The sequence below is a fragment of the Chelonoidis abingdonii genome, chromosome 7 (genome assembly GCF_003597395.2).
Source record: "Chelonoidis abingdonii isolate Lonesome George chromosome 7, CheloAbing_2.0, whole genome shotgun sequence".
NCBI lineage: Eukaryota > Metazoa > Chordata > Testudines > Testudinidae > Chelonoidis > Chelonoidis abingdonii.
The window spans coordinates 19,456,076-19,481,116 of NC_133775.1; the positions used below are offsets into that span (position 1 = coordinate 19,456,076).

Genomic DNA, 25,041 nt, shown 5'->3' on the forward strand with positions numbered 1-25,041 from the left:
TGAGCAAGAATCAGTTCTTCACAAACAAGGATAAGATCATTAGACAGTAACTTAACACAAGGTTAAAATTAACTAGAGCTATGAGTAAATGTGCAGACTACTGAATTTAGGGCCAGGTGGGGTACTCCTACCATTCTAACGTGCAGGGGTGTATTTTTATGAAGATACACTGGCACACTTCTAACATTGTAGAATAAAATGTGGCTAGGTTTTAACACTGAATTTCACATGTTTATGGGTTTTAATTAATACTTCTAATATTGTTAAAGCATAAGCAAATGGGCACTTGCAACACAATTTCTCCTTCCTAGGGGGTGGAGGGAGAATCTCGTGGTCTTGTGCAGCAGCCTAGTTCCCCACACTGCTAATGTACAGTCTGTGCAAACAACACTACCAAATGTGCCTGCTGCCATCACATGTTAAGGAGGATGCTTATTGCCAAAGATTAATTATCTTGTATTCTAGTTTTTGTATAGATTCTTCTGAATGCTGAAAGAGCATTATGCCACAATCTGTGCATCCCTACCAAGCATGTGTCAATCTGTTGAGCCATATCTTAGGGTCTGAATCATTCCCTCTGGTATTCAGAGAGCAGCTGATATTGTGAGGTGTTCCCTTAAACTCAGCTATGATCCTTGGTTGTTGATTGTCTTCATTAGAACTACACCAGGGCTACTGATTTTTCTAATTAACAGTTTTGAAAACCATTAAGTGGCGTTTTAGCAGAGGTTATCAATTGAATCTAAGTTGTTGTGTTGCTTTTTTAAAATCTACTTAATTCCTTCCTCAAACAGTCTGATTATTTCAATTTAAAAAGAAAAGAGTAACTGTAGGTACAGTACTGCTGAATTTCTATTGATTTCTTCATCTACAGAATGAAACAGAGTTTTGTGGATAGTGGTTAGGACACTAGGGGCTTGTCTTCACTAAGCAGATTTTAACAGGGCTGTGTAGATACAGCCTTGTCGCTAAAAGTCAGTGGGTGTGAACGCTCTGTTAGTATTTTGTCAGTACTTTTGCTGACAGAATACTTCCAGCCCTGTGAGTGGCGTTAGAGTTCACACTGCCACTTTCGTTGGCAAAACTTTTGTCTTTCATGGGAGTGGGGTTAAAGTACCGGTGAAAGACCAAAGTTTTGTCGACAATGTCGCAGTGTAGACAACCCCTAACTCTGTCTGCTGTTGGTCACTGAAGCTTATATGCATCATATAAGCAAGCCTTTGAAGATAGTCTGTATGTCCTGTTTTATATGACAAATGTGCTCCCGGAAGTGGAATCTGGCTGACTGATCAATGATGGTGGTAGTTGACACTAGACTTGCTTGACAGTTGCAACAAGAGAGGCTGGTGGGATATAACTTGCAAACTTCTTGGGATAACTTAATGTCTTGTTCAGATGGTGCAAATATGACCATATTTATCCTGTTTGCAGTGTTGTAGCTGTGTTGGTCCCAGTATCTGAAAGAGACAAGATAGGTGATGTAATATATATATAATTTATTTTTTTTATTAGACCAACCTCTGTTGGTGGAAGGGACAAGCTTTTGAGCTTCACAGAGCTCTTCCTTAGGCCTGGAGAAGGAGTCCAAAATGTCCATGCTAGTTTGTCTAGCTTCGGATCCAAGCTAGCGTGGACACTCAGGAGGAGAGAAGGTAACCAGAAGAAGAGCTCTGTAACGCTCAAAAGCTTTTTCCCTTCCACCAACAGAAGTTGGTCCAATAAAAGATATTATGTCACCCACCTTGTCTCTCTCAATATTTATCCTGGTTAATTCAGACTCATGGTATGATATAGTTAGTTTCTTTTTTTTAAAAAGTAATGTCTGCACTTGCAGAATCAGCTTTCTCTTTTTCAACAGTAAAAACATTGCCCCACTAGTTAGCGTGTATAAGACAAACAAGCCAAAAAAAACCTGGGATTTCCATTTCCATATAAAGAAATAACTATGTAGAAATTACCTGAACAGACTGTCATTTTACAGTCCTTTTCTTATCGTGGATTAATTCCTGGTCTCAGCATCTGTTGTTTGCTTAGCATGCGAGATGCTCTATCACTTTTGCTCCGTGATACTGATTTGTTCTGGTTTTAAACACTTTTGCATGGCTTTGGGAGAGAGTGTTTGCCAGAGACAGAGGAGCTGCTGACGAATATATATTCTCTATAATTAAAGGATAATGTGCAGTAGAAAGAGAGAGCTTCAAGATACACTGTCTCTAGAATGAAATGTCTCTTTGTTCTCTTGTAAATTGTCTAAGGGATCTGCACAGTATCTTGTAACTAGGAAATTGGCTTTCTGTCAGATCATAGGACACACTTCCAATTCACTGACTAGAAGATACCGGGTCCAGTAACTACCAAGGTTTTATGTCAAGTGCTGGTGTAATGTAGGCTTCTCAATGTGTGTAGGATGGATAACTGCCTGTTGTTGAACCTTCGTTATTGGTTCTATGCCCTCAGTTGCTTGACACCAACTATCTAAGCTTTTCAGTGATAATGGCTTGAGTTTCTTCAATTCTTTTCCAGCACCATGTCTATCTGTAGCACATATGGATTTATTTGTTCTATCTTTGCATCAGTCTTGTTCTCCATGAAGATGGCTTTTAAATTTTAAGAGTCAGTGTCTCTGTGTGTGTGTCTCTCTGTCCTCTATTTTTTTTCCCCTGACACCTCCCCAGGCATTCACTTTCTAACTGTTGTGCCTATTCATATTTATTTTTGGTCAGCCTTTTCAGTGGGTTCTTTTAGTTCCTTCCACAAATTTTTGAAGGTTGACTACCACCTATCTTCAGCTACTTCCTCTATGTTCATGTTCTCTGCTGTCTCCCCTCGGTTCTCTTAAAGGTGAATTGAAAAAACCAGGAGTATCTTTGAGTACAAAACTACCTTCCACTTTCTTGGATGTTAGAAATATCAGATGTTGCTCTCTCTGTACTGTTCTTCTATATTCTCCTGGCATACGCTCACCTTACTTCAACTGAAAGCCAACACCTTACTTTAATCAGTCTCTTACTACCATATGGCTATTTAGAAGTGTGGGGGTGGAAGGGAGTAGTATCTACCTTCAAATGATAGTAAGAAGCACAGGTAAAGCTCTCCTAATGAGCAGAAGTATCAGCTGACCAGTCTTAAATTTTACAGCTTCTGTAGGGGATCCTATTCTAACTATTCCGAAACTACCACAGTACCATATGCTAAACATGCCTGAGATAAAAGGCGATAATAGCATAACTTTCAAACTATAGGATCCATTGGTTCATTATATGCTGTTTAAAATCCAAACAGTAATGGAGGTCAAGTGCTGTGTAAATTATCTAAATAGGGATATAGGATTGGCAGTTTATAGCAAAGTAGAAACTGGATTTACTTTGTAGAGCAGCTCAGGCAGTGCCTGGGCCAGCTGCACTGGCTGCTGCTGAGGGAGTCTTTGGCCACCATACCCCCCCTCCCGCCCCCAGCAGGAGTTTGGGTGTGGGAGGGGGCTCAGGACAGGAGGTTGAGGTGCAGGAGGGGGTGAGGGTTCTGGACGGCATTTACCTCAGGGAGGAGGGCTCCCTGGAAGCCGCAACATCCCCCCCTCCCTCAGCTCTTAGCAGACAGCTTCCTGTGCTGCCTCCACCTGCAGGCACCACCCCTGAAACTCCCATTGGCCATGGTTCCTGGCCAATGGGTGCTATGGAGCTGGCGCTCAGGGCAGAGGCAGCATGCAGAGGTAGGTAGGGAGCCTTGTAGTCCTAATAACCCTCTGCCCCAGCACCAGAGGGGATCCCAGGCCATGTGCTGCTGCCTGCTCCCTCAGCCCCAACAGGGGTCCCAGGCTGCTCCACCCAGAACACCCATGGCGCCCCCCAGGCTGCCCCCCTCCCCAAGATTTAATCAGTCGGGGTATATAATACAAGGTGGTGGAATCTCCTTCCTTAGAGGTTTTTAAGGCCCGACTTGACACAGCCTTGGCTGGGATGATTTAGTTGGGGATTGGCCCTGCTTTGAGCAGGGGGTTGGGCTAGATAACCTCCTGAGGCCCCTTCCAACCCTGATATTCTATGACAGGTCACAGGCCATGAATTTTTGTGTACTGTCTGTGACCTGTCCATGACTTTTACTAAAAATACCTGTGACTAAAATGTAGCCTTAATTATAGATAATCACAGGATTTTTAAATCTTTTGCTAGACTGATGCTTTGCAGTTCAGTTGCAGAATGAAATAAAAACTTGTGTACTGCAATCTATAACATAATTGGCAGTCACTTCAGAACAATACTCTCAGCTGGAAATTAACAGATTCTGCATCCATAACAAATGTTTCCATAACTTGATTACAATAAAATAAATATCAAATCACTTTTTTTTTATTTGTGATGTGTAGGATATACTGTGTATAAGAACACATTGCGTCCCACCATACTAACACTCTGTTTTGTTTTGCTCTGGAACATTCACTTTATCATATTGAATTCTTAGCATAAAATCACAACTGTGAAGATATGCCTCCTCTTATTGTTCACATTACATTAATGTCCCAATCTGGTCCAAGGCCCATTATGCAGGGTGTTGAACAAACATATATGATTTAAAAAAAAACCCCCCACAAACATGTCCCTTCTGCTCCTCCTCCCCCAGTAAAATTGACACACCTACCTTGCCTTTTGATAACGGATATTGCCAGGAACATGCAACCCCATGACTATTTCCACTCCCAAGATACCCTGTCTGTGAAATGGGATGCCTATTATCATCCCCTCTTGCATATTGTATGTATTACGAGGGTGGAAGGCAGAGAATAGAAAAACTATTGGTTTGTATTTCTCCTAGGAGACTAGATGTTAAGGGACTGGTAATTGGGAGACCGAGCCTTTGACTTCTGAGATGCATTCAGGCTGCTGAACATGTCAGCTGTGAAAAGAGTTGCTGAGATTGTTGCCTCCATTTCATGGTAGAGAAATCCGTTACAGGAAGGGAAACCTTGATGGAAACTGAATTTTGCTTGTACCTGGAGGCTGGGTTGAGGCAAAAAGTAGCATAGTTTGTACTGCTCTTGTCCATACTGTGTCTATTCTGTAGACCAGGGGAGGCAAACTTACTGAACCTTCAAGCCGCATATGACCATCGTCACATGTTCGAGAGCTGGGACACACCTGCTGGGGCTTCAGCTTCTTTTGCTGCTGCCTCTCCCTGAGGAGCTTAAGGAGAGAAACCTCCTTGCAGCTCCCAGCTGTTTGCTGCTGCCTCTCCATGCAGAGCTAACACCTGGGAGTTGCAGGGAGGAGCTACTGAGGGAAAGTGGGGGGAGTGTGCCTGGGGGTGTGTGACTCAAGATGTTGGGAGGGCTGAAATTTCAAATTGTGGCCAACCCCCACTCTTACAGTCAGCAGTTGTCTCTGGCAGAAGCCCCTAGCCTTACCCTGCCGCAGGGCAGAAGCCCTGAGCACACCCCTGCCCCCGCCATAGGCGGAGAATGGTGGGGCGTGGGAGGCTCTGGGAGCTGCACTTTAATGGCAAAAGAGTAGGGGTTTGACTACCCCTGCTATAGACTGTCAACCTGATGCCTTGCACACAATGCTAGCAACTCCTAAAAATCTTCACCTTGGCTAGCAGGAGTGCTTCCACAGCTCTGTAAATCAATATTTAGCTGGAGACCCGTGAGAGTAACCTGTTTCCTGATCTTAAGCAAAGCACTCAGCTGTGTTACCACGAGGCTAAAGCAGAGTGCGTGTTGGCAGTATGTTCTTTGTTTTGAATGAGTGACATCTGCGTTGTGTGGGTTTTTGTTTTTGTTTAAAGGGGCATCGTCGCCAGATATGGAATCTACCTATGGGGGAGGCTTACTAGACATGGTGAAAGGAGGAGCAGGGAGACTCTTCAGCAACTTGAAGGATAACCTGAAGGACACCCTAAAAGATACCTCTTCAAAAGTTATGCAATCTGTTGCCAGGTATAGTACAACCAAAGCCTCTCAATGCAGGTAAAACAAATACTATAGCTGCAGGATGTTTGGGAAGGAAACTTTTTTTCTTAACTGGCATTGGACAAAGAACCTGGAAAAAGACCAGTTTATCTAGAACGCTTTTCTTTTCTTTATGAATGAGTTGGTCTTATAATTGGGTATACGGTTTAAATGAAGCTAAGACCACTAAAGCAAGATTTGTAACGTTGAGATGAGTAAATATCGGAGATCTTGAACATCTGAATGGGCTTTTCCTATCCGTTCTCTTCTCCAAGTCTCTTTACGACTCTTACCTGTATATCCCTTGTGCAATCCCACTTCTAGCTTATGCAGACCATTTTTTTTTGTCTTTTTAAATACCGATTCTTCCAACTGACCTCTGTTCCCTCACCCATCTGCTGTTCAACATGAGACGACAACCTCTTGCTAACATCTCACTTCTCCCTGTTCAGCCTCTCTTATTGTTCCCATCCTTAAATCCACTCTTGACCGCTACCTTTTAAGAGAATTCTGTTGACTTGTTGCATGCTGTTGGTCACTGCTGCTGACTGCACCTCAACTATGCACTGTGCTCTGGTGCCGCCTTGTGGTGTGCACTGAGTGTTCTGGGATAACTCCAAGCTGGCAGAGCACTGCATAGTTCATGATCTTGAGAGAGGCTTTCAGGTGTCTGTGGAAATGACTGACTGTGCAGGTTGCTAAAAAATTTCCATTAGAAATTGGAGTCAAGGCAGATAATGATGATGAAAAGTGGAGGATGCTCTTTTTTTTGTGGGGGGAAGAAGTTGTTCAGTTCATTGTTGGAAAGCAACATTTTAAAACTCTACTTCTGTCTTGTTTAGACTTAACTTCCAGTGTACTAAGTAGTTTGTCTCACTTGTTATCCATACCTAATCTGAAGTGAATCTTTATGGAGAAACATTGTTGTCTTGGCTTCTGTATGTAGGTGTGTATGTTAACACGTCTTTCCTGCTTTCTTTCCTTTTAGTTACACCAAGGGAGAGCTAGATATTTCTTATGTTACTTCAAGAATCATTGGTAAGTGTCAGTCACTTTTGTAAATGAAATCATGCTGTCTGTGGTAATCCGTGTTTGTGAACCAACTCCTGAACCCTATTGTGGTCCATACTCACTCTTGTGTTTGGTCTCGACAGTTATGTCTTTTCCTGCTGAAGGGGTTGAACTGGGGTTCAGGAATCACATTGAAGATGTGCGGACGTTCTTAGATTCACGACATCCTGACCACTACACAGTCTTCAATTTGTCACAGAAGTCTTATCGTAGTGCCAAGTTCCATAATAGGGTAAGTGCTTTCTTCTGGCATACCAAAGCCCAAGATCACAAATTTCGGAGGACAGACTGCTTCCGAGACCTCTTGCTATAAATGCCCCTTTATGCTCCCTGGATTCTGGCCTATGGCAGGGCCTCAACCAGCCCCTGGCATGAGTTAACGCAGCCCTTGAAGGCTCAGTGCTATGGCATGTACTTGCACCGGAGCTTGCAATGGGAGGGACTGTAGGGCTACTTAGGTTGCCGCTATGCCACCCGTGGCTCCTGTTCGGCTACTAGAAACTGCTGCAGAGGAGTGAGGAACAAGCATTTAAGTCTTTCAGAAATTTTTTTAAAAGAATAAGTCTATAAGACTTAGTGTTAATATACTGACTGAGTTGCACAACTTTTTAAAATTGTAGTGTGTATGAATGAAAGTAGCTCCCATCTGCAAGACTGCATAACAGCATAATGCTCTGATGCTGGGTAGTGTGTGGAGCGCAGCTGGCTCTGGCCGGGTGTCACAGCTGCGAGCTTCTGCTGCTGGTAATGGAGCGGGGAATCCTGGGAGGCAGTCAGCGAGGAGGGGGTTGGATGGGGCAGAGATTCTGGGGGGCTGTCAGGGAATTGGATAAGGGGGTGGGATCCCAGGGCAGTTAGGGGGTGGGAGGTCCCAGGAGGGGGTGGTTGGGAACGAGGAGCAGAGGGCGGTTGGATAGAGGGTGGGAGTCTGGAGGGGGCTGTCTGGGGGTCAGGGGTGGATAGGGGTCGGGGAAGCCAGGGGACAGGGAGCAGGGGGCTTGGATAGGGGCAGGGGTCCCATGAGGGGGTGGTCAGGGGACAAGGAGCAAGGGGGGGTTGGATGGGTTGTGGGTTCTGAGGGGGGCAGTCAGGGGATGGGAAATGGGGAGGGGCAGATGGGGGTGGCGGGCCAGGCTCTTTGGGGAGGCACAGCCTTCCCAACCCGGCCCTCCATACAGTTGTGCAACCCCGATTATTTGAGAAGTCACTAATGCTTTCTGCCTTAGTTTCCTCCTCTGTAAAACCAAAATGATACCAGACAGAAGTGTTGGGCTCCAATTCGCTGAAGGTTTTAAAGCATCTGGAGATCCCTGTAGATATGCAAGGCTAGGCATAAATGGTAGAAAAACTTCCCTACAAGCGATCTTCTTTCTCCTCCTTTCTAGCTCTGTCTTCCACCAAAATGCAACATTAATTACTAACCTTAAGCTAGTGTAGCAAGAGATTACCTAACTTCAGTTTAGTCTGATCTATAGTTAAGAGTCTATTTGCAGCTACTGTCTAGATCACTGGTAGTCATTCTATTACATTTGTGCACACACCATGGATTTTTCCCACTAAAAAAATGACTATTTGTAAACAGCCTTTCTGTGGTAGTGTTCCATGCTGTCAGTGAATCAGGAGGACCTGTTAGGTTAAAATAACTGAGGAGCTTTTAATTCACATTTGCTTAATGAACTCAAGTGTATTTGTTGGCAATGGGGCTGAGATGAGGAGTGCTCAGAAAAACTGGACTAAAGTCAGGGCTCTTATGGATCAATAGAAGATGCAGTGGGAGACAGTTTGGAAAAAAAATTAGCAAGGCAAAATGTAGAGCCACTTGAAGAATGTAAATAGGAACAGTATAATGCTCATTAGTCCTTCCCACGCAGCTCCAGCAGTTTTGGGGCCAGGTCTCATTCTTGGCCCCACCTGCCGCTCCCAGGCGCTCTCCCCCGCCCCAAGGCCTCGGCAGCACAGTGGAGCTGAGCAGCATCTGCCTGTTCACTCCAGTGGCTGCCAGCCTCTCCATGCGGCCTCAGGGCGGGGCTGTGCCTCCATGCACTGCCCCTGCCCTAAGAGTCCCTGTGGCCAATGGGATGCTATGGAGGCGGTGCCTGGGGGCAGCAGCACACAAAGGCGCCCTGGCCCGCCGCGCCTTGGAGCCCCAGGTAAGCACTGCACCGCCGACCCCCTCCCAGAGCCTGCATCCCCACCCTCTCTCCCACACACATATTCCCCCCCCGCCAAACTCCCTCCCAGAGCCTGCACCTCAGACCCCTTCCCCCACCCAAACTCCCTCCTAAAGCCTTAGGCAGGTGAAGGGTGGCGTTCTGGGGGGGCAGGTTCTGGGCGGCATGAGTGACATTATTGGCCCCCTGGGAGGATTTGAGGACTGGCACTAGCCCTAAGGTATATTGAGTTTGAGACCCCTGTTCTAGTGACTTTCCTGGTAGTGGCTTCTCTGCCAGTTTCCCAAGGAAGCTGGGAGAAATTCAAAATTAGTCTTATGCACAAAAACAAGCTGATACAGTCCTTACCCTAGTATCATAAACATGGCCACAGGCCCCCATATTTTAAAAGCCATATAAAACTTCCACTTTCTTTTATGTTGTGTTGAATTTCCTTAGTGATGTTGAGGTAGCACTTCAAATAAAGAAAACTGCGTAACATATACTTAAAAATTTCCTAATTGCATATCTGCTTGCTGGCCTGTAATTACAGACCAAGCAAATCCATAATTATGGACTGCTGGAATTGCACATTTACTTTATAGATGGTAATGGCTTTTTCAGAGTCTGCTGTGTCAAGGCCTAGTTAGAGGATATTTAGTTTATGGGTGGTTGACAGTAACAGTCTCTCTTGGAGAACAACAAAACACAATCTGGACTAATTGCCTGTGCAACTCCACTTTCAAAAATCATAATGTGGAAGTGTCGGGGGGTGGGGAGGAGGGGGAACTGGCCAAATAAATGCTCATTGCGCTTCATGTGAGCATTCCCTAATGTATGCTCGTGTGCTAAAGATCAGAATGACTGACTATTGTACGTAATTTAAAACACGAATTTGTGTTGCAGATCATTAACTGCAGCAACAGGTATCCTCCTAGGTGCTTACAATGGGAATCGAAACATTCTTATGGGGGATTCCAGCCTTGCTGTTGATCCTCTTACAAATATTAGGGTTCTAACTAACTACAACCCAAAATACAGAATTAATTGCTTAGACATTATGGGCAGAGTCTGAGTAAGCCGCCTTGCCAAATTTTTATCATTCTCCTTTTAAGTGCTTATATGATCATCTAAGGAACTTCCTCGTATTTAGAAAGGTTTAACCAAACCATCATCTCTCCCTCCCCCTGCCCCTGGTATTCCTAAAGCAGAATTCAAATGTCTGCTGGGGGGGGGAAAGGGGGAAACTGCTCTTCAGACAAAGAGTGAAACTTGGTGCTGCAGCTTCCTACCTCTGGCCAGAAACCTCCTTTTTTCTTTTTCTTTAAAAAGGCAATTCAATTAAAAATAAGCCAACTGGAGAAATAGGTTTGTGGAAGGCTAGCCAATCTGCAACTTGAAACAGCACTGCAAAGATTGTCCTTGAGACAACTGTGTGATTCAGAGAGGATGTGGATGAGTGATAGCTAGAAGTGCTTTGCTTGTTTGTACCCCTTAGCATTTGAGGAATAATGTTCTGGTTGACATCTTAGTAACTCTTTATTACCCAATTCCTTTCTACAAAGAACTACTCATAAGATTGCTGTAGAAATCAGATCTCTCTCTCTCTCTCAGTAACAAGAGTCCAGGAATTAATATTTACTAATTAGGCACTAGTGGCCTGATCTTCAGGGTTGCTGAGATCTCTCAAATCCCATTCCATTAAGTCAGTGAAAGCAAGAGCTGCTCAGCACCTCTTGAAAACCAGGCCTCAACTTTAAGAATCAATTTGCTAACACGTCAACCCTGTGACTAGTGCAGGACTTACTACAGTGTAACTACAGTATAATGGAAGCACAGCAACTTGATCCAACTCTTCCTTGCAAAGAGAATTCAGTGCTTTAAATGGTTACTAAGGATGATCCAAGTTGCATACTAAATATTTCAAAACTGTTTTAAAATGCATTGTCAGGGACAAAATATCAATTTCATATTCTGAAACAAAAAAAATCCTCTTCTCTTGCCCCTTCCATAATTCATGCCTCCCTATTAATCGAGTTATGCATGAAAAGAGAGGCACAACATTTACCTTGTGTGGCAGGAACATGCTCTTTTTGACAGGAAAGATCCATGAAAGTGTCTCAGTTAAGGGGATTATGAAGTCTGTTTGTTCACTATGTGATCTCCTAGGTATCTGAATGTAGCTGGCCAATGAGACAAGCGCCCAGTCTGCATAATCTCTATGCTGTATGTAAGAACATGCACAACTGGTTACAGCAGAACCCTAAAAATGTGTGTGTCATCCATTGCATGGTAAGTCAGCCAGTAGCTTCATTTGAGAAATCTCTGCTTGTAAACTCTTGCTTCCCTGGGGAACTGACTTGCAATAAATACTTCATTGTATCCTTGTACAATGGTGCAAGTCCATACAGGAGAATAACTGTTATACAATCTGCCAATACGCAAAAACCTAAACTTACACAGAGAGAAGTCAACTTGATTGAAAGCTAAACTTGCTTCATGTCTTTAATCTTAAGTGTATTGCACTATATTTGATCACCTAGTTTGAGAGCCTTTTCTGCCCAACACAACGGCAGACATTGCTTTGAGTAGTGTTATGGTTTGTCACAACTTTAGATGCAGTTTCTAGTTTGGCTCTGGGGAGGAGCACTTGAATAAGAATAATTAAACCTACCATTAAAATGTGGGTCTATTCTGAAAATTCTCTCTGCAACAAGAGGGACATTTTACCCATCAAATCTGCTTCCTGTGAGTATTGAGTCAGTTATACTAACTTCCATGAAAAGTAAATCTGAAGGCTTTTAATCCAGTGAGCTCTGCAGAGCCAACATAGCTAAGGAAGATGAACCATGTTCTGTCCCTCCTTGTACATCAACAGACTTGTTAACAAAGTAGTGTTTCCAAGGCTTTGTGCAAATCTATTGAAAGCCATGTAATTGCACAGGTTTTGAGGACAGTGTAGGCTGAAGATGGTGTCAGTGACACCTACACAATCGCACTCTTTGGCCTGCAGAAACTTTACGTTCAATAATGATCCTGAAGGAGTTCTGTTTAACTTTCAGAGCCCAGGTTGGCATTCCGAGGCTGGCAGTTTGGGGCAGTAAAAAATTCCAGATGAAATCTGCCTTGGTCATAAGAAACTCCTGATAAATGTTAACCCTGGTGCCTCATAGTGTCACTCTCAATATGAGTACAGTTCTACTGTGAAAATCAGAAACACATAGGTTCTTAGGTATGTAGTTTCCCAACCCAAAAGACTCGAACATGACAGAGCTTCAAGACCTATTAGTACCTAAATGAATTTTGTGTGTGTCAAAGGGCATTTTTCTCTTTGACCACCTTCCTCCTAACTAGCTTGAACAGCCAGCCAAGTCCAAAAGATAGGCAGGTTACCAATATGGGGCCCCTCTTCAGCAAGGCACTTAAACCAGTGCTTAACATAAGGTATGAAATGATGTTGGTCCCAAGGTATTAGAGAAACAAGTTGGGTGAGGTAATATCTTTTTTTTTTTTTTTTTTTTTTTTTTTTTATTATTGGACCAACTTCCGTTGGTGAGAGAGACGAGCTTTTGAGTTTACATAGAGCTCTAACCCTCAAGAAGAACTCTATGTAAGCCCGAAAGTCAAAGGAGCCACTCATGTCTTCAAGCACATGCCCATATTCAGCCGGATACTTAAGCTTTAGTCTGTTCTGGCATGGCAAATCCTGTATCAAGGTAAATCACTGCTTTAGCAGATGTCTGAGATTGCAGATCTTGGGCTCACTGCAGATGTATTTTAATATTACAAACAGCAGATTACTTAAAAGCAGCAGAGAATCCTGTGGCACCTTATAGACTAACAGACGTTTTGGAGGATGAGCTTTCGTGGGTGAATACCCACTTCGTCAGATGCATGTAGTGGAAATTTCCAGGGGCAGGTGTGTGTGTGTGTATGTATATATATAATATGCATGCTAGCAAGCAAGCTAGAGATAACGAGGTTAGTTCAATCAGGGAGGATGAGGCCCTGTTCTAGCAGCTGAGGTGTGAAAACCAAGAGAGGAGAAACTGCAGTTGGCAAGCCATTCACAGTCTTTGTTCAATCTGTTAGTCTATAAGGTGCCACAGGATTCTCTGCTGCTTTTACAGATCCAGACTAACACGGCTACCCCTGTGATACAGATTACTTAAAACACACAGCAGAAGTTCCAATCCAAAACAGAGTTATTTCTGGGCCCTCAAAATCTTGTGTGAATCATCAGCTACTCTTTTATGCACTTCTGTAAAATAACTGAATTAGTTTTAAATCAACTGTATTTAGTCTGGTTCAAAAGTTAATTCCTGGAAATGAAAGCACCAAAACAAGAGTTTCTATAGACACTCCTCCTTTAGCTCTAATGCAGCCATGTCATTGAAATCTTGCTGAAATGCACTTTTAAATATGGATTGGGTTAGAATAGACTATCCTTTCCCTTCAATTAACAGGATATCTCTGATACATGCTCTTGCATTTTATCTGACAGGATGGTCGTGCAGCATCTGCAGTTCTGGTCAGTGCAATGTTCTGTTTCTGTCATCTCTTCTCTAGTCCAATCCCAGCTATTCAGTTGCTCAACTCAAAGAGACCTGGAATAGGACTCTGGCCATCCCACAGAAGGTAGAGTATGTTAGTTGGGCAAGCACTATTCAACACAGTTAAATGTATAACTGTTTTTAAGCCTGTGGTCCCCATCTCCTTAGCTGTCCAGGCCTGGGTCCTGCAAACATTCCTGTGAGTAGTCCCACAGAAGTCAGTGGAACTGCTCATGTGTCACATGCTAGCCTGAGTAATGATGGTCTAAAGTATTAAGCAAAAGGTTTGGAGCTTGAGTTCCAGTCCCAGCATGTTAACATTGCCAGAGCTATGTAGTGTCAGGCAAATTCCTTAGCCTTGTATCCTAGCCTCAGTGAATGCTATCTTGCTCAATTTATGTCCAAGGATTAATAGATGAAGGCTGTTTGTTTATGATGGCTTTGTTCCTTAGGTTGAAAAAAATTAAGACAAGTCTGGGCTTAAGATTGCTTCAAACTTCCCCCAAAATGAGTTTGTCTGATCAGAAACTTGCTGTGTAAAACATCTTGTTTGTGGTAAGATTGTCTTGCAACTAAAGAATATCCTGTTGGGAGGCTCCCACAAAGTGAACAGAAAAAATGCAGTGATAAGTATGTAGAAACAGAAGTTTAAACCCCTAAGATACTTAGCCTAGTTAAACTGAAAGCAGCATTGCTGTGTCCTGGCAAGTTTTGGATTTGTCATTATTTTTTCTTTTCTAAAAGTGCTGTTTAGGATCATTATAGAAACAAACCCTCCAATCCACTTAGCTGGAGCTAAATTAACTGATCTCTAAGGGTATATCTACACTGCAAAAAAAAAAACAAACAAACAAACAACAACAACAACAAAAAAACCCACCAGCAAAAGCGAATCTCAGAGCCCGAATCTACAGACTCGGGCTCCTGCTACAGCACTTAAAAATGGCAGTGTACCTGTTCCCCCTCAAACTCTGGAACCCTGCAAGGAGGGTGGGTCTCAACCAGAGTGTAGTCTGCACTGCTGTTTTTAGCACCATAGCATGAACCCAAGTGTGATGGAGTTTCCAAAGCCACACTAAGGCTGAGGCAGGGGAAAGGGTCCAGCAGTGCTGGGTCAGGAAAGCTCTGTCCCTCACGCACTGCCAAGCATACTCCTAGGGAAAAGAGTATAAAGAGTTCCAGCAGCCCAGGCTGGGGGTAGGAGAGAAGCTATTTCCTGGAGAAGCACTGTCCTGAGACAGGAGAAGAAGCTCTTACCAAGGAGGTCTGGCTGTGAGTCTTCCATTTATCCCCCCTCTCACACATGCCTTTTAGACATCTCTTTTTAGCAATCTCATTTTGTCATGAAAGGGCAACTTGCAAACAGATTTTTTTGGGTGGCTCATTTGTTACATAATTGCACTCAAAAACAAAGTAATGTAAAACTTTAGAGCCTACAATTCCACTCAGTCCTCCTCCTTGTTCAGCCAATCGCTAAGACAAACAAGTTTGTCCACATTTACAGGAGATAATGCTGCCTGCTTCTTATTTACAATGTCACCAGAAAGTGAGAATAGGCATTTGCATGGCACTGTTGTAGCCGGCATTGCAAGGTATTTATGTGCCAGATATACTAAACTTTCGTATGACCCTTCATGCTTCGGCCACCATTCCAGAGGACATGTTTCCATGCTGACAACGCTGTTTTTTAAAATGTGTTAATTAAATTGGTGACTGAACTCCCTTGGGGGAGAATCATATGTTCCCTGCTCTGTTTTACCCGCATTCATCCAAAACTGCTATAATATGAAATATATGGCAGATGACCCAGCACAAGTTGTGAAAAAAGTGTTCTTAAAATGAACGGTAGATCTGACAAAACCCAAAGAAGGTACCAATTTGAGATTTCCAAAGATAGCTACAGCACTCGACCCAAGGTTTAAGAATCTGAAGTGCCTTCCAAAATCTGAGAGGGACGAGGTGTGGCGCATGCTTTCAGAAGTCTTAAAAGAGCAGCACTCAGAGATGGAAAGTACAGAACCTGAACCACCAAAAAAGAGAATTAATCTTCTGGTGGCATCTGACTCCAATGATGAAAATGAACAGGTGTTGGTCCACACTGCTTTCGATTATCAAGCAGAACCCATCATCAGCTTGGATGCATGATGGTTGATGCATGAAGGGATATATGAATATGAATCTTTAGCACATCTGGCACGTAAATATCTTGTGACACTGGCTACAAAAGTGCTATGTGAATGCCTGTTTTCACTTTCAGGCGATACTGTAAACAAGAATCGGGCAGTATTATCTCCTGCAAATGAAAATAAACCTGCTTGTCTTAGCGATTGGCTGAACAAGAAGTAGGACTAAGTGGAATTGTAAAGTTTCAGCGCCTCCATTGTTTTGTTTTTGAATGCAATTACGTCACCAAAAAAATCTACATTTGTAAGTTGTACTTTCATGACAGCGATTGCACTACAGTACTTGTATGAGGTGAATTGAGAATGCTATTGTCTTTTAACAGTGCAAATATTTGTAATAAAAATAAATATAAGTGATAACTGTACACTTTGCATTCTGTTGTAATTGAAATCAAAATATTTGAAAATGTAGAAAACATCTAAAAATATTTAAATGAGATTCTATTATTGTTTAACAGTGCAATTAATTGTGATTTGGTGTGGTTTTTTTATTTGTTTGTTTAAATTTCTTGACAGCCCTAGTGATGGGATCATTTTGGTAATCACTCTCTCTGTTGCAGATACCTAGGATACATTTGTGATCTAATAGCAGAAAAGCCCATCCACCCTCACTGTAAGCCTCTTGCTATCAAATCAGTCTCTCTCAGTCCGGTCCCCTGTTTCAATAAGCAGAGAAATGGGTGTCGACCCTTCTGTGACATTCTGATTGGAGAAACCAGAATCTTTACAACCTCCCAGGAATATGAAAGAATGAAGTAAGTTACTATGGCTTTCTTATCTCTAAATGATGCTAATAAGTCGTGTTTTTATTTTTTTTTTTAAGTATAGTACATCTGATTTCCTAGGCTGTGGGTGGGTGGGTGGGCAGGTTCCCCCCGATGGTGATTGAATTGGGCAAGATAATGCTACTAGAAGTGAAAACGTTATTGGAAAGTTGAGGCCCAGTGTTAAAACTCGATTGCCAGAGCTTGTCTGAACTTCTGTGATGAGGTGCTGGGGCTTACTCCTGGCATATTTCAGCACTATACTAGTAGTTCTATGTGAAGCATTACTGTTTTAACTGACAATTAACGAGCACAGAATGCTACTTCTACCAACTAATCGTGGTCTGAGTTTTGAGATTATGTATTTTTAAAGTACACAAGCAATAGCTTTAATCGTACTGCTGAAGCAAGCATAACAATAGACTTCTTCCTCATTTGTTTTAAAGGGAATTCCGTATGCAAGAAGGGAAAGTCCTAATTCCATTAGGAGTCACTGTGCATGGAGATGTTGTCCTTTCTGTCTACCATATGAGATCAACCATTGGGGGACGACTTCAAGCAAAAGTATAGTTTGGTCTACCTTTTGATACACCCAACACAAACACTGAGTCAAAGACTGACCCTGGCATTTAAAGATTGAAGTGGAAGGAGGCAACGTAGCCATAAAAATGTTTGGCCCACTGGACTCCCTATCCTCCCTATGGAAGGAGGTGGCAACAAGCAGTACCTCCACGTTCCTAATCCCTACCAAATTCACGGCCTTAAATTCATCACAGACTCTGAAATCTTGTCTTCCCCTGTGAAATTGTCTTTTCTGTGTGCTTTTACCCTGTACTGTACAGATTTCACAGTGGAGACCAACGTTTCTCAAATTGGGGGTCCTGATCCAAAAGGGAGTTGGGGGTGGGGATTGCAAGGTTATTTTAGGGGGCTTGCAGTATTGCCACCCTTACTTCTGTGCTGCCTTCGGGGCTGGGCAACCAGAGAGTGGCAGATGTTGGCCAGGGGCCCAACTCTGAAGGTGGCAGCAGCACAGAAGTAGGGTGGCATGGTATGGTATTGCAGTTCCTTTACATCTGTGTTGTTGCCTTCAGAGCTGGGTGGCCGAAGAGTGGCGGCTGCTGACTGAAGGCAGCAGCATAGAAATAAAGATGGAAATACCAACTGCAGCTTCCAGATGGCAGACACAGCTCTTCAGCTGCCCAGCTCTGAAGGAAGTGCTGCTGCCAGCAGCAGCGCAGAAGTAAGGGTAGCAGTGCAGCAAACCCCCTACAATAGCCTTGTGACCCTCCTCCCAACTCCTTTTTGGGTCGGACCCCTACAATTACAACACCGTTAAATTTCAGATTTAAATAGCTGAAATTATGAAACCTACAATTTTTAAAAATTGTAGGACTGTGAAATTGACCAAGATGGACCATGAATTTTGGTATGGCACCTACTAATGTGCCATTTCATCATCCTCTGGGTGGACTGAGCTGGAGTAGAGTCTCCACTGGCAGGAGGAAAGCTCCTGCATTCTCCCAGGATCAGGTCAACAGACTTTTAACATGCATAATGGCAACGTGGTCTTTCGAAGCAGATATATAATAAAATCACTAAAATGAAACTAACTTCTCTTGAGAAATGAGAACAAAGGGGAGAAGTGTTTACTCAGCACTGAGATATTCTGAACTGCATGCAAGGAAGGAGAGTTGAAGATGATTGGAGATATTGGACTCTGAGACAGAAAAGCTGTTGTATGCTTGAAAAACAAATTGGGTGATGACATCATAAGACGTAGCTGTCAGTAAAGACGTTTTCACTTTACTCCTGAGGGCATTCTGTGCCAGAAAAATTAAAATTCTGCAAATTTTATTTGTCAAATGTGGAGGCTACAGCATAGCAGGCCGCTGGCTGCACAGAGGTGGGAGATCACTGTGTAGCTCCTCCCAGGACATGGACTCAGCGGTGAGGCTGCACCCAACCCTGACACAGGACCGGGCCTGCCTCTCTGTGCCAAGTGCACCAGGTGTGAGTAGACAGGGTCAGCAAGGCAGGAGCCAAGTGTGGAGGGACTTAGTGTGGGGGGGATCCAGGTGTGGGTTGAGAGGGTTCTGTGTGCAGCAATCTGGGTGTGGTGGCTCAGTGGACGATCCGGGTGCGAGGAGGATCTGGATGCACAGGGACTTGTTGAGGGGAGTTCTGGGTGCAACAATAATGGGACTCTGCAGGAGGGTCCAGGTGAAAGTGCTTGGGACTCAGCGTGGGGCTCGGTGTAAGGGAATTAGAGCTTGACAGAGGGGTATGGGTGTGGGGAGACTCTCTGGGGGGGTCCATAGGCATCTGGTTGGGGCTCAGTAAGGATGTGGGTGGCTTGTTGGGGTGGTTCAGGTGCAGGGGGAGTGTTGCTCATTGGGGGGGTTTGGAGTGCTGGGGGGTGAGGCTCAGTGAGAGGATTTGCGTATGAGGGGGTCAGGATGCACAGGGGTAGGACGGATGGGGGAGCAGCTCCTTCTAAAGGGATCCCTTCCCCTGCAACTGGGGAGCAATGGGTGCAGAAAGCCAGGGGTAGGGGGAGGGTTTGCAGAGCTTCCTTCAGCCAGGGGAGAAATCTGGGGGTGAGTCTGACCTGGCCCTGGTTGCTGTGCAAGGAAAGAGGAAGTTCTGTCCTCCCCAGTCCAACCAAGACTAGCAGCTGAGCCTGGCACGGCATAGGAGCCACCAGCTGGATCTTCTCCAGTCCTGCCTCCTGCCCCACAGTGATTTACCTCTCTTCCAGCTGCCCTGGGCCCTCAAAACACGCTGCTGGGGAAGGTCGCTTGACCGCTTTTGTGGCTTCCCTTTGCTTTCCTGTCAGGAAGTCACTTTCCCACCGGGAAGCAAATCTGTGGGGAACATAAATTTTGCGCATGTGCAGTGGTGCAGAATTCCCCCAGGAGTATTCACTTATATCGTAACAGTTAGTGAAGTAGAACTTATTAGCTGCCTGTATACCATATAAATCTAGAGAATTATTTCCCTTTTTTAAAAAGTGCATATTTAATCTTGTGATTTTTTTTTTAAGATGACAAACACACAAATCTTCCAGATTCAATTTCATACTGGATTCATAGCACTGGGAACAACTATGCTAAAATTTACAAAGTAAGTACCTCTTAGAGCAGAGACCAGTACTGCATGCAAACTTCAGCCTATTAGCTGCATATAAACAATCTGACCATCACTGACTAGTTTGATAAAGTAACCAATTCATGTTGGCACATAAACAGGGCATAAATAGCTTTTCTAAGATCTGCTGCCTGAGTAGCTTTGACAACATTACTGATAAAAGACTAAACTGTCAAACTTTTATTCCAGTGTCTCTCAAATGCCTGTTCTGAGGTGCTGGGGAAATGAGAAACAAGGTTTTCTGCAGACCATTTTTTCTTTTACTTTGAGGAAGCCATCTCTTCCCTAGGTATCACTCATTCAGGGATTCTCAAACTACATAATGGGCAATTGTGAACATGCAGAAAAAATATTTGGGTTTCCCATAATGAGTGGTCCTCTTCCTCCCTATTTTTTTTTTTTAAATGGTCCAGGTTACTGCATATATTAAATGCATGCATGATGTACACTCTTCTTGTCTTGCTGGCTCGTATCAACTCTGGACTCTGCAGTAGGAGAGCTGTCTGGAGCACCTGGAATATACAGTAGAATGTTTTGCTCACATTTGCTGCCTACTGAGTGAAAGTCCCTTAAAGGGAAAATACTCTTGGACTTGCTGAGCCTCCCTAGAAAGGCGGGTCCCCTCTTGTTTTCAGTATAACTAATACCTGGACATCCCTTCAGCTGGCTCAGGTCCGCCTATCTCTGTTTAATGGGGAGGGAAATTATACCCACTACTTCCCCAATGCTGGTGCATTGTGGTAAAGTATCTAAGAACATGAGTTATCCTAGGCAAATGTCTTAATTCCTGAGATGCAACTTTTATTTTCAGTGCCCTAGGTAACTTGAGGTAAAACAAACAGGTCCTTGCATACAGTCTGTGGTATATCTAACCCCAGCAAGGGTGACCGCATGGTGGTGTGGAGTATGGGGGGATGAGGGGAACAATTAATATGGGTAAGATCTTGTTCCCTTTCATGGGTGAATGGAATAAGATACTTTTTCTGTAGAAGCGTTCAAGGGAAATGTCTTCTGTGGCTTTATTGATTTCATTAACTCTGTTTTACAAAGTTTTAAAATAACCAAACTAAGGCCTGAGTACTCTAAGAATGTTCCCTGCTTACAACTTTTGCATTCATTAGACTGCAAAATCAGATACTGAGTGTGCTCTTTGCATAGTGCAGGGACAATAGCTTCTTACTGTGCCGTTTTTCCTGACTTCTCCTAACTGCAAAGTGGTGGGTTCCAGTCAAAAGGCAGCTTGATCCATGTGATGGAGTGTAGAAATCCCACACTGGGCCGGAGAGCAGAAAATGGCAGGCCAGAAATTTCAAGGCTGGAGGAAGTATTCAGCCTTCAGGCTCCTAATCAATAATTGAGAAGGCATCAGAATAGACAGAAGGGAACACCAACTCCCCTGACTCAGAGGGAACTGGCTTGACAAGGACTACACCCATGTGATGAGACAAGGAACTTTCTTGGGGACTGATTTACAGACTGTCCAATCACTGGATGAGTAGGAGAACGTGGCTGTGGTTTCCAGTTTAATGACAAGGCCTAGATAAGGAATAGTTGATTTGGTGATGGGTCTAGCCCACATCTACCTTGTGGCAACGAGTTTGCAACTCAGAGCAGACTAATTTGGGTAATTGATTCCACTTTATTTTAAATGAAGTATCTCTATTCAAGAGAAGTGTCTATATTTTTCAACTGCTGTTGGGTCTCTACAGAGTGCAGACAACAGCACAATCTGTCAACAAGTGAGGTTGGTGCTTTTTTTTTTTTGTTGTTGTTGTTTTGTTGTTTGTTTGTGTTTTTTTTGAAATGGGGACTATTAGGATGGAGTGAGACAAGAGTCGTATAGTTTTTGCCCTCCCCTCTCTCCTTCCTTGGGCGCAGGCTAAAGAATAACTTTGCTGATTTGTTAGTAACACATGCCAGACACTTGCTTCATCCTTGCCACTTTGCTGCTGTTTGTGTGCAGTTGAAAAGATGCTAGGAGTGAATAGGGGAAAGTGTAAAAATCAATAATGTAGACGTATACACACGTTGAAGACTTCAAACTTTATAAGTGTCTGCCAAAAAAAAAAAGTTGCTTTACTAATTTTAACTGAACAGCTTTCTGTCAACGTTTAGACCTGAACTGGATGCATGTGACTCCCCGGAAAAATATCCACAGCTGTTTCATGTTACACTGGAGATAGAAATAGAATCTGCTGATAGACAGACTGACCTGACTCCTCCCTGGGAGAACTTCACAACAAAAGACATCAATGCAAGCATTCTCTTCTCCTCTCACCAGGAACATCAAGATGCTCTGGCCTTGGCAGGTGAGAACTGCCCTGTTTTGTGCACATTCTTCAGCTTCTAACGCTGAAGAATGTGCACAAAACAATGCTCTTTTTACTATCTTTGACTTTCTTCTATCCTGGTGCATTTGGTTCTTTGTCTTGCAGGTCGAGGCCCTGTAGATGCACATCAGGATAACATAAAAAATGTTGGACAAGGGGCATTCCTCTCCTCTCTCAGCTGGCAAGGTACTTGGACTTGGACTTGGCCTCTAGTATTTTCAGCCAAGTATTGTAAAAAGTTGTCTTTCTAGCTTTTAAAGATGAATTTGCTCAAACAAAGGGTCAGCTTGTGAAAGACAAGATCACATTAGATCGCTGGTTTCACAGGCCCACCCACGTGAAAGACACATCCTCAGCAGCTGTGGGCTACTGGTTAGGCTGCAATTTCAGTTAAAATAAACACTCCCTTCTTCTAAGGTAGTGAGATTCCCTGTGCCTACTTGCCCTGGATTTGTCTGATTGAGGTAGTTAGTTCATGATCTCAAACTCAAAACCATTGATTCCAGCTGCTAATACCCATTAAAAGACCTTTTTAAAATACTTGCCTTTCCCAATATTTCTCTTTCACTTACAACATCCCTGTGGCATCTTATCTCACAGGGAGGAAGTGGTCTGTGCCTGCCAGTGGGAGGGTTGGTGTTCCATGGAACGTAATGGTCTAATAGAACACGTTCCACATTATGAACAAGCTTGAGAACCTCTCCTATAGCCTATATAGCACAAGTCTTCTGCAGCATCTTTGCAACATACAGTTTAGGAATCCAGCATGAGGATTCCCCCTCTAAAAAGCCGGGTTCAAGTGCTGATTTCATTAAAATGCTTCTACATGTTCTGCCCTTGGCTTGTGTTTTAGTCCCCCATAAATGAAATCTGAGACAAATCAGTCGAGGCCCCACATCCGGACCCAGGAACAGCTTCTGTTCTCATCCAGGCTCTTACGCTGTCCTGTTCTGTAGGCTCAGTTTCCCTAGCAGTAAAGTGTGGATATTTCTGTACAGTACAAAGTGAATGAGACTTAACTAATCTTCTCTAGGCAATTCCATTTTACATTTAGCTGAATGTGTGTGTTTTGCTATTGGTGCCTTTTTCCACGGGAGGCTAATAAACTGCATGTATGTAAAAACCTATAGAACCGGAAGCTAACATAAATTCTTTTGCTCACTTAGATCAGAAATCCGACAAAAGCAGTTCTCACCCCACCTCCGAGGATCGAGCAGCACTAGTGCATGAGGAGAGTGAACAGTCGGACGATGAACTCTTATCCCTTTCCAGTCAGCACAGCAATGCTAGCAGCGACAAAACCCATGGAACTCCAAAACACAGCAAAAAGCAGCAAGAGCCTCCAGCACCACTTCCCCCTGAGGATGTCGACCTTCTGGGTCTAGACGGTAGCCCTATGAGCAAGAATTTCCCCACTCAGTCCACTACTCTCCCCTCTAACTCAGACTTGCTGAGTGATCTGTTTGGGGTCGGTGGTTCCAGGGCCCACAGTCAAGGTGTACAGGCAGCTGCTGAGGATGTCTTTCACGTGGGTGGGCCTGGATCTGCACACTCCACCCCTCGACGCTCTGCAGCCTCAGCATCTCCATCTCCATCCCCAAGAGTAGGAGAAGGTAACATTTCTAAGCCTAGTGCCTGACTTCATACAAATGTGTGATGTTATCCCAGTGTTAGGCTCATTCTACAGTCGTTTCTGAACTATTGGACTTGTAGTAGAGATGATGGATGAGTGAGATTCTACATGGGGAGGGATTTGAAGTCTCTGTGAGGCCTTGCAAGGAAACCAAGGCATTTTGCACTACACAGAGCGTCACCCTCTGAGGAATCTCAAATATTGCATTTTCAGTGGGCCCTGGTAATGTGTGCTTACTTCTCAGGTAGGGCCTGTCCATTACACTCATGTCCAGGTGAATTTGTTATACTGGTGACATTTTAGTATTTATTTCTGTAAGTTTATAGTTTGTGTTGGGATTTTTTAAAATGATACTGTGTAACAAAGGTAGAAGGAGAATATTTTAGAATTCATAAATCTTAGTGACCCAATGTCCATCTAAATGAAACTGAAGATTCCAAACGGTGAAGACCAGCAGATATTTTTCATAATTCTCCAGTTAGAGGGATGCTGTGCCGGGGGCTGGTAGGGGTATGCTCTAACCTACCAGCTGTTGGATTTATGCTAGAGATGGGTCTGTATAGCAAAGTCTGGGTCTCCATTTTCTCTTAGTTCAGAGGGGTGAGGAGCTGTGGTTGCAGTCCATTTCTGTCTCTCTGCTATTTCTGCCTTCTCTCTTCTTTCAGCAGGCAAATACTAAAACATTGAAAATTATCTCTCCTCTCTGCCTGAAAAAGTGGGTTTTTTACCCACTAAAGCTTATTCCCAAATAAATCTGTTGGCCTTTAAGGGGTGCCACCAGACTCCTTGTTGTTTCTTTTTTTTTTTTTTTTTTTGTGGATACAGACTAACACAGCTACCCCTCTGATACCTGCCTGCTGAAAAGTACAAGGCAAACTGTTTAGATCAGGGGTAGGCAACCTATGGCACACGTACCGAAGGTGGCACGCAAGCTGACTTTCAGTGGCACTCTCACTGGCTGGGTCCTGGCCACCAGTCTGGGGGGCTCTGCATTTTAATTTAATTTTAAATGAAGCTTCTTAAACATTTTAAAAACCTTATTTAGTTTACATACAAGAATAGTTTAGTTATATATTATAGACTTACAGAAAGAGACCTTCTAAAAAGGTTAAAATGTGTTACTGGCACGCGAAACCTTAAATCAGAGTGAGTAAATGAAGACTCGGCACAGCACTTCTGAAAGGTTGCCGACACTGAGTTTAGATGATCCTGACAGTCAGTGTCAAGGAGTTTGCCCATTGGCTGAGTGTAAGAGATTGGGGGGGG

General features: G+C 43.7%; 1 protein-coding gene across 5 annotated transcripts in view; it reads left to right on the top strand.

Moving 5' to 3' along the window:
* The window catches only part of DNAJC6 (DnaJ heat shock protein family (Hsp40) member C6), a 92,001-nt gene that overhangs the window by 47,033 nt on the left and 19,927 nt on the right, over positions 1 to 25,041 (top strand). For all 5 annotated transcript variants that reach the window (XM_032779601.2, XM_075067670.1, XM_032779598.2 and 2 more), the window contains 11 exons: positions 5,779 to 5,929; positions 6,930 to 6,979; positions 7,096 to 7,244; positions 11,332 to 11,454; positions 13,667 to 13,800; positions 16,459 to 16,653; positions 17,109 to 17,226; positions 19,709 to 19,788; positions 21,928 to 22,121; positions 22,248 to 22,328; positions 23,309 to 23,755. In XM_032779601.2, the coding sequence (XP_032635492.1) occupies positions 5,779 to 5,929; positions 6,930 to 6,979; positions 7,096 to 7,244; positions 11,332 to 11,454; positions 13,667 to 13,800; positions 16,459 to 16,653; positions 17,109 to 17,226; positions 19,709 to 19,788; positions 21,928 to 22,121; positions 22,248 to 22,328; positions 23,309 to 23,755 (1,722 nt within the window). The remainder of the gene's footprint in view (positions 1 to 5,778; positions 5,930 to 6,929; positions 6,980 to 7,095; positions 7,245 to 11,331; positions 11,455 to 13,666; positions 13,801 to 16,458; positions 16,654 to 17,108; positions 17,227 to 19,708; positions 19,789 to 21,927; positions 22,122 to 22,247; positions 22,329 to 23,308; positions 23,756 to 25,041) is intronic.